Genomic DNA, 10,163 nt, shown 5'->3' with positions numbered 1-10,163 from the left:
GGAGTTAGCCTGTGATTTTTACATATGTGAAGAATATCTAGGAGGTATTACAGTTATCAGAAATGCTGCTTCAAACTGGAGAGCTTAGAGAGGCTGTGAATGTGTATGAAGTGTATCAACTTAAAAGAGAACAGAAAAAATAGGAGAGGCAATATCATATTTTTATTTAATTGTTCTAGCCTATTTTATTCACAGTAAAACGGTCCCTGAAAACGGTTCAGCTTCAGTTTCATACCCTCAGCATCCAACCTTCACAGTAATGCAGAGAGGTAGCTGACCAAATCTACTTATATCTATTATCTGCTTACCACTATAAGCAAATTAAGACAAAGCAGGAAGACTACTTTATAGCAGTTGTGGTGTAGCAATTTCAGTTATGTTTTTAACACCCAGCAGAAAAATTCTCTGTTACTGTGATCTCAGGTATTAGCACTGAGTTTTGAGAGAACTAGGGAATGCTCCTTGTCCTTATTTGCTGTCCATTCACAGTAAAATGCTGTCTGTATTGTCTCATATTCTCTCCAGTGGAGGAGGAAAGTTTATCTTCAGCTCCTACAGGCAGCAGCTGGAGATGCTAAGTGCAGATGAAGTAGTGAGAAGGGCCAGCTGCCAGAGTGGCTGCTTTGGTTTGGGGGAGGGGGAAGGGATGTGTGGTCAAAATTCAGTTACATGATTCTTTTGCAGTAAAGACCACTTCTCAATAGCAGAATGAAAAGCTTCCACTGCTGCAGCTCCTGTTATGGGTTTCATAACTCAGGCAGGACTGAGTCTGGCACAACCTATGACCGAAACTTCAAACTGCAGCAATATGCTGAGTATAGCTGGGAGGAGAAGCCGCACAAGTCAGCCTATACCACTGCTCTCCTCTAGCACAGGCATGTTCCCACTTCATCAGTACTGACCCATGACCGTCACCTGCTCCATATATGCTAACCCTTTCCATTTTTGCTGCATTATTATAATTATTTTTCATTTCTCTGTATTGCTCCTCTGCTTCAGTCTGTTTCTACCACATTGCTTTGACAATTTTTCCCAGCGTGCTGAAAGAAACAGGAGAGGTACAAGTATACTAACCACCTCCTCTTTCCCCTATGGGTAGACTACATTAGGAAAGGAAATCAGTATGAATGGATCACACCAGCTATCTTCAGAACCTGGTTTCTAAAATCTCTCCCTAGTATAAACTGAGTAATAGGAATATAGGAGTATAAATTCCCATAGTAACTGATGGTAAAGCTAAGTAAATTTGAAGGTGGCACAGAGTACGGCCAGGAATTCAGATGGCAAGAAAGGGAAAGCCATGTAGAGAGCAGAATCTATAAGATTAGTCTAATTTCATTATCCTTATATAGTTTGTATTTGTTCAGCTCAGTCTTGAGCTTGCTGCTCATGTGTCTGTTTCCAGAACATAAAATGTACTACAGGTTGTTACTGTGGAGAAGGAGAGTTTCCACTGCAGGACACAATATACTCTGTGTAAGAGAGGCTTACATGGTCCGTGAAGAACTCTACTAAGTCCTAGCAATTGGTCATATGCAGCATCAAGCTTTCTTTTGGACTGGGTGTTGTCAGCTAAGCAGGCCTGAAGGTGGTCTTCAATCTTGAAGTCAGCTGGCAGCAAATAACAGTAACCATAAATGTCATCTTACTCCATTTTATTCCTCACATGGTCCAGCCATATTACACCACTTGTGTTACCCAGTTAAATCTAATCTAATGTTCCAGTCATGCTGACCAACATCACCTGACCCTGTATCTGATCTACAGCACTATGCTTTCTGGCCATTCCATCCAAACTATCTTAGCATCTTGACCTGTTTGATCCACCTTAATTTACTAACCCTATCTCTTCCATCTGATTTGATAGTGTATCCCAAACTCCTCCATTCATGCTGACCTGATGCTTAAGGCTGATTCAGCTACCCTGCAATAATAATGCAATCTATTCTGTCAATGTAGACCCAGTCCTGTTTGCCATGATCCACTACTGTTAATCCTCAATCCTGACCAGATTTAACCTTAGCAAAAAGAAGTAAATTGGATAGAGCTCTGATTTTTCAAGATTAGACAAATTTTCATACCTTAATACAATCCTGACTCCTAAGGCAGCGTATTTGATACTCCTTATTCCTAGTGACTGACACAGGTCTTCTCTGTGCATCGTATGTTCATTCTTTGTTCTGAGGATGATGAGAAATTTGTCTCCAGTCCCCATACACCTTGGACAGAGAAGCTACCTAGAATGAGCAGACAAGGACAGAGGAGATTAGCCAGCCCTCAGAGAGGATGTGGCAGTAAACTGGGACTGTAGAACCTGTGGGAGGATTCTTTGTTCACCTCTTCTAAATGGTGAGAGTGAGAGACTTGCCCTGCCATGCCTCCAGAGGTGTCAATTGTCACATGTAAAACTGGTTTTACAGTGGTGAAGAGAGAGTGTGGCTGAGAAATCAGACAGCAACAGAGGATTAAATCCTGCAGAGAGGAGAGGCTTTAGAAATAATGTTACAGCACTGCCCTTGCTCAGCTGTCTGGTATTGCCTCATTATGAAAACCTGGTCTATGCATTCTAATGTGATTCAAATGGGTCTATTCATACTTGAAATTTTCTATCAGCTATTCTACTTCTTAGAATTCAGTTTGTAACTTGTTCTGTTCACCTTAACTGATTTGATTGCTTTGGCTTGGCTATATTAACTCAGTTTTTCAGGTTGCTTCAGCCACACAGCGCCACCAACATTTGTCAGAAAATTGTGTGCAGCATGTATATTCCTTGTTTGGCCCATTCTCAGTAACCTTCTATAGTCCATCACCTGGGCAAATCAGGCTTGAACATAGACTTACTTTCTTGTTCTGTTTTAGAATCCAAAAATCATCCCCTCTCCCCGCCTCTTTCCCCTCTCTCTCCCATTCTTCCCCCCTCTCTTTCCTCTTTCCCCTTTACTCTCCTTTCCCCCTTCCCCCCTCCCCCCATTCCCCCTCCTTCCTGGTCTCTCCCTGCTCCTTTCACCTCTTTCCCCTGCTCCTTCCCTCTCCTTATCCCTCCCCCCGCTCCTTCCCTCTCTCCCCTATTCCTCTTCTCCCCCCTTCTCCTTTCTCTCCCTCCTCCTTTCTCCTCCTTCCCCCTCTCCTCCCTCCTTCCTCCTCTCTCCCCTCCTCCCTTCTCTCCCCCATTCTTCTCCCATAACATTCATCTTTCCTGAATTTCAGCCTGCTATTTTGTCTCCAAGCATCCTGAAGTACTGTGTCAAAACCTGATTATTTATTACTTTAATTGCATTTGCTACAACTCTAATGTTTATCCATTGTTCCAGCTATGGGCAGTATATCATGAGTGAGTTTATCAGTAAAAAGAATACAATGACTACAATTATGCTACAAATAGCATACCCCCACAGAGTGATCCATGGGTCCCAGACCAATTGGTACAAAGTTACTCAGCTCCACAATGGACAGAATTAGTTCCATATAAAGTTTATTGTYGCATCCACATTATGTAATATTTTCCCCAGGCCTCCTCTGGACTCGTTGTGGTATCTTGGTGGCTCTTAGAGTTTCTGTCTGAAGCAGTTAAAAGGTTATATTACGGCCCAACAGAGTATTGTTTCCATTGCATGAAACAAAGTGTATGAGTTGCATGTTCTGTAGCTCAGCATGAAGGCATATAGGCATGTCTAATATACTAACCAAGGCTTCCTTGGACTGAGTTAGAAACTGAAGTTATTTGTCAATGTGATACACTCTGGCCTAAAAATTTATCTATGCTCCCTTCCAGAGTGCTTCACTGTTCCTTTATAACTTTTATTTACCTATACTTTGAAATAAAAATTGAGCTAAACTGAGAATTCTGTGAGAATTCTGAACTCTGAAGCAATTCCCTTCAATTAAAAAAAAATGTTATGGCAGCTTTGACCTTCAGTTCTTACTGTAACCAAAACTCCCTGTCTGCCTGCCTTACATTTACCCTCTATGTCTAGTAAGATGTGCATGAATGAGCAAGGAGCTCCTGGCAGCATGCAAATATAAGAAGGAAGCGTATAGAGGGTGGAAGCAGGGATCGGTAATGAGGGAGAAATGTAGGGATCCTTTCTGAGTATGCAGAGATGGGGCTAGTTAGGTCAAGGTCCATGTGGCGTTGAATCTGGCAAGGGATGCCAAGGACACCAAGAAGGGCTTTTTTAAATGCATCAGTAATGAAAGGAAGACTAGAGAAAATGTTGGCCCACTGCCGAATGGGTCAGGAACACTGGTGACAAAGGATACAGAGAAGACAGAGTTACTAAATGACTTCTTTGCTTCAGTTCTTGTTGCTAAAAGTAGCCCTAAGGAATCCCAGGCCCCAGAGACCAGGGAGAAAGTCTGGAGAGAGGAAGAGTTTCCCTATGTGGAGGAGGAGAATTGGGCTAGGTGTTACTTAAAGACTGGAAGAATGCAAATCTGTCCCTGCAGTCTTCAAAAAGGGCAAGAAGGAGGACCCAGGCAACTACAGGCCAGTCAGCCTCACCTCCATCCCTGAGAAGGTGGTAGAACAGCTCATGACGGATGTCATCTCTAAGCATGTGGAGGAAAAGAAGGTGATCGGGAGTAGTCAGCACGGATTCACCAAGGGGAAATCATGCCTAASCAACCTGATAGCCTCCTAGGATGGAATGATTGCCCATGTAGATGAGGAGAGAGCAGTGGATGTTGCCTGCCTTGACTTCAGCAAGGCTTTCAGCACTGTCTCGCATGACATCCTCATAGGCAAGCTGAAGAAGTGCAGGCTAGATGAACGGACAGTGAGGTAAATTGAGAACTGGCTAAAAGGCAGTTTCAACCCTCAGAGGGTTGTGATCAGTGGCACAGAGTCTAGTTGGAGGCCTGTGGCTCGTGGTGTTCCCCAGGGGTCAATTCTGTCAATTCTGGGTCCAGTCTTGTTCAAGTTACTCATCAGTGACCTGGACGAAGGGACGGAGCGCCTCTTCAACAAGTTTGCTGACGTTACCAAGCTGGGAGGAGTGTCTGATACCTTAGAGGGCTGTGCTGCCATTCTGAGAGATCTGGACAGGCTGGAGAGCTGGGTGGAGAGGAACTTCATGAGGTTCAACAAAGGGAAGTGCGAAGTCCTGCACCTAGGGAGGAATACCTTCATGCTCCAGTACAGGCTGAGGTTCAGCCAGCTCTAAAGAAGTTTAATGGAGAAGGGACCTTTGAATATCCCTAATCCATTCACAGCACAACTATCACCATCTATAGGTCATGTTAGCTGTTGTTTTGTCTAGCTGAGATTTGGAAACTTCCAAGAACAGAGACGCTATAACTTCTCTGGGTAATCTGTTCCAGTGCTGTACTGACTTCCTAGTGAATAATTTTCTCCTATGTCCAATTTACAACTACTCGGTAGCAAGCTGTTGTCTTTATCCCTGGTGATAGTATCTGCCATGGCCAAGAATAGACTGGCATTACTGTATGTGTAACTGTAGTCTTCTGCTAGGTTACCTCATAGCCTCAGATTTTCGATTTCAGGAAGATTCTTGGCTGTCAATAACTCTCATATATGTTCAGAATTAACTTCTGGATGCATCCAGCTTACATAATTGATTACTAGATTTCCTTCAGACCTTTCAAATTTCTTATCTCCTGGAACTTGTCTTTGACATCCATCCTGCAAGGTTATAGCCTGATGATAGCCTGACATTGCAATGCACCATGGGCTCCATATGGTCCTGAGGAATTACTTTTCTTTGTTTTTTTTTTTTTGTTTTTTTTTGGTTTTTTTTTTGGTTCAAAAGCCCTATTAATACCAGACTCGTAATGAACGTTTCTGAGTTATGACTTTATAACATGATGTCATATGCTGTATAGCCTGTGAAGGAATATGAAGTAACAGAGGCTGATCATACAGTGCTTGAAGAATGTGAAGGCTAGAGAAACTCCTTGTAATTGTCCGTACTACCTATGGTGAGTGTTAATTAGAACAAACTAGTTATGGAATTGCATTTTGGCCTGGCCTAAAGGGGAGCTACTTTGTTCAATGAAAGAGAAGATCTCCCATTCCCTGCCCCCTTCCCATTCCCCCCCTCAAAAAAACAAACAAAAGAAGAAAGAAAACAAAACAACAACAACAACAAAAAACACCCTCAAGAGGTTATGGACTAACAGACAAGTTGAGTCTTTTGCAAGAATGTGTCTCTTACATAAATATAGATACCTACTGGTATTTCAGATGTGTTAGCATATTCAGCCTTCTCTCCAGAAAAATGAAATCAAATCCTTGCAAAGGATTTGATTTGATCATGTGGGCATTATCACAGATAGCTACTCAGAAAAAAGATTCATACTACATAGTTCTTGATAGCTTCCTGAGGCACCTTGGTTGGTAGTTTGATCATAAGAAGCACCATTAATAGATAATGAGGAATAGTCACCTCTAGAAAATGATCCATAGCAACTATTTAGACTACTGCAATGAGATGTTCAAAAAGCTTAAATTAACCTTCAGGTATTTCCTTCGTGGATACATCAGTTATACAAAGTAAACACTGAGATCCCATGAGTGCTTATACTGTACTACTTTTTTATGAACAGGTAAGGAACAATCACATCTGCATGTTTTTCAGAATCACTACAGCTACTGAATTTGGATTATGTAGTTTTAATTAAACCAGTCCATGAGTATGACCACAGAACTGCTGATCTGGTGTGAAGGTAAGAAGGGAAGGAAGCTTTTCACTGTTATCCTTCTTTGGGAACTTTTGTAATCCACTGACATTTGAACATCTCCAGCATACATCTCACCTACAATGAGCAACAGATTCAGACATCTGAGCTGACCATTGACATTCACTTTACAGTCAAGCAAGAGAGAAATAGACATGGCTATAATGATCCAGCTGAGTTATTTTAGACCTTTTTCTTTAGATGAGAGCAGTAATACTTGTAACTGCTAGTATATGTCTCTATTCTCCATAAAGATGATAAACTCAGTTGTAGATTAGATAACTATACTGTACTATCTAAATTTCAGAAAATAAATTCTAGCTTCTTAATATAGTCTTTTCATTTTGAGCAGTTCAGGTATATATTCCAGTTCAAGAGAGACAAAAATGTGAGCGTGATATTTGACATAGGAGAATCTTTATTACTCTCTTGCTTAGAGTGTGTTAGAGAATTTGCTGAAGTGTAAGATGARTATTTTGAAATTTAAAACACTCATATATCCCCAGTTTTGTAGATAAAACTAGTCTTGGCCAGGGCATGAAGTATTGAAAAACTGTAGTATACAGAAGAAATGGTTAATAATATATTTTGCACTAACTGAGAGAAAATGTTGCAATTCATGTTCTACTCACCTCTGCTTTATCAAGTTTTACATTTTTTCCTATGGAAGTTTCCAAAATTAATTTTCTGAGTCTACTTAAATATGTGGAATTCCACATAGTAATAAAGACTGATAGTAATATGATTATAAAGTTATATGAATTTGCAGGTTACAAGTCTTCAGTCATGGTTTATATTACTGCTTCTGAAGCTACAAAAGGTTTCAAGTGTATAATTTCTAGACTAGAGTTGCTGTGCGAAAGAAAAATTTTATGTAGAGAAAAATTCTTCCATTACTGAAAACGTGTTTTATCATGTTCTTTTCTCTAATGATATTTGTACACGAGAGGGTTGTGTTTGTTTGTTTAACATGACATACAATATTACATAAGTAGAACTTTAAATCAAGACGAAAATGCTTATCTTAAAGAGATGAGAGGATGGTGCAGTTAAAGGAGAGACATATGCATTCCCCACTTTGGATTTTTTTTTCATCTTTTCAGCTTGATTTGTAGATATTGAGAGTTATATGTGAAAATAGGCTCAAGTAAAATTATGGAAAATGTTGATAGGTGAAGAAATAGAAAGAGAAAACTCTGTGTCTGGAGGTGAAACAGACACAGATTGAGAAATATATTCTTTCAAAAGTGCTTCATCTTCTCCAAGAGCTTTATTTAGAATGACATATATTATTCTCTGGAAGTGCTTATTTCTTTAGAATGACATATATTATTCTCTGGAAGTGCTTATTTCTTTTGGTGAATATCTCAGTCTTTATATGCCAGGAAAATATAATGAGACTGAACTCTGCTCTGCAGACAGCATGGGAATGTTTTTGCAGATTTGCAGAACTGAACCCGGTTACCTAAGTCATGCAGATGCATTCTGGATAGCCAAAATATCTTAAAACTCAAAGAGAACTGGGCACTCAACTGTTATGTATTCCTTCAGAAAAATAACTTAGAAAATGCAAAATATAGTGACTTATTTTAAAACATGGATTTTTGTAACACATACCTACAAATAGCCTGATCTCTCTTTAGATATTCAACTCCTATGCATTTCATCAATAACCTAATTCTCTAATTATGAACCATATACTAAAATACCTTCCTATTTGTGTTTGTATATCTTCAGTATATAATCTGAATATAATAATGTTCTTTTTCTCCCTCCTCTGTCTTTTTCTTATCATTCTTTCTCATTTTTCCTGTCTTTATAACTTACTATATTTTTCTTTTTTCTTCTTCCAAAATTCATGTCATTGCTCTTTTTGTTTTTAAAAATCTTCCACATTTATTTCTCTTTTATTCTTTTTTCTTCTCCTCTGAAGCTTGATGCTATGCCCCTGGACATGAAGCAGGAGAACAGCACATATTTCCAGGAATTCATCCTCTTGGGATTCCCAACAACTATGGAGCTTCAGATACTGCTTTTTGTGATATTCCTGGTGGCCTACGTGCTGACAGTCTTGGAAAATATGCTCGTCATTATCCTGATAATGATGAACCATCACCTTCACAAGCCCATGTATTTCTTTCTAAGCAACCTCTCCTTCTTGGAGGCTTGGTACATCTCAGTCACTGTCCCCAAAATGCTACTGAATTTTATGGTTGGAAGCAAGAACATATCTTTTGTAGGCTGCATGACCCAACTTTACTTCTTCAGCTCCCTTATTTGCACTGAGTGTGTCCTCCTTGCAGTCATGGCCTATGATCGTTATGTGGCCATCTGCAGCCCCCTGCGCTATTTGGTTATCATGAACCACCAACTCTGCATGCAACTAGCTATATGCTCCTGGCTCACTGGCTTCCTGGCCTCCATGCTGAAAATATTTTTCATCTCTCGACTGTCTTTCTGTGGTACTAATGTCATCAACCATTTCTTCTGTGACATCAGCCCCTTGCTGAACATGTCATGTGCTGACATGACAATGGCTGAAATAGTAGATTTCATTCTGGCCTTGCTTATCTTGCTGGTTCCACTCTCTGTCATTATCATCTCCTATGTATGCATCATCAGCACCATCCTGCATATCCCTACAACCGAGGGCAGGAAGAAAGCCTTCTCCACCTGTGTTTCTCATCTCACTGTTGTTACTGTCTTCTTTTCAGCCACCTTGTTCATATATGCACGGCCCAAGAGAATCCACCCTTTTGACTTAAATAAGCTGGTGTCGATTGTGTACAGTATTGCAACTCCCATACTCAACCCCTTCATTTATTGTCTGAGGAACCAGGAGGTTAAAGGAGCTTTCAGAAAATTTTTCAATGTTACACAGACTGTCCCCAAGGTCCCTCAATCCATCACTGTTGTCTGTTAAGATAGATAGTCTCTTATAGACAGAATATGAATGTAAGAGTTAGAAAGGATCTAAGATTAGAATTTAGGAAGTACTTACTCAGAACTGTAACCATCATAAAGCTGATAAGTAAAAAACCTGAGGGATGCATACAGTCACTTATCCTCAAGAGAGATCATCTTTCTACTCATTATTTTCCAATGCTCTTCCTTTTTTGATGAAATATTAGCCTCATGCACAATAAAGTTACCCATTTGACTCAGAGATGCTGCAAGGAGCAAGAATGGTATGTCCAACATATCATATTTCAATAGATTTGATAAAACAATTGAAATGTTCTGTTCATAAGGAGTTCCAGTTCCAGGCAATATCTGACATCTAAGGTGAGATTCATGTGCCTATCTAAAGCCACATACTTAATGTTTCAATGACCTTGTATATTTCATCTGGCCTTCAGATAACATGCTATCAGGAAGTGTTTCTTCCATAGTTTCTGTGTCATATCTGCCTACCCAAATGGGAGGTCTCAGGCACCCCAGAATATAAAAATCTACAAGATACTTAT

The 10,163-nt window shown here is 40.1% G+C and overlaps 1 protein-coding gene across 1 annotated transcript; it reads left to right on the top strand.

Moving 5' to 3' along the window:
* Positions 1–8,650: 8,650 nt before the first annotated feature.
* Positions 8,651–9,619, top strand: LOC146589480 (olfactory receptor 6B1-like). Its single transcript, XM_085316174.1, has one exon. It carries the CDS (start codon positions 8,651–8,653, stop codon positions 9,617–9,619), a length of 969 nt encoding a protein of 322 aa, XP_085172300.1.
* Positions 9,620–10,163: the final 544 nt, after the last annotated feature.

The sequence above is a fragment of the Rhea americana genome, unplaced genomic scaffold (genome assembly GCF_003343005.1).
Source record: "Rhea americana isolate MKP2758 unplaced genomic scaffold, rheAme1 scaffold_454, whole genome shotgun sequence".
Classification (NCBI taxonomy): Eukaryota; Metazoa; Chordata; class Aves; order Rheiformes; family Rheidae; genus Rhea; species Rhea americana.
The sequence above is the reverse complement of the archived record's forward strand: the minus strand, read 5'-3'. Positions and strand labels throughout refer to the sequence as shown.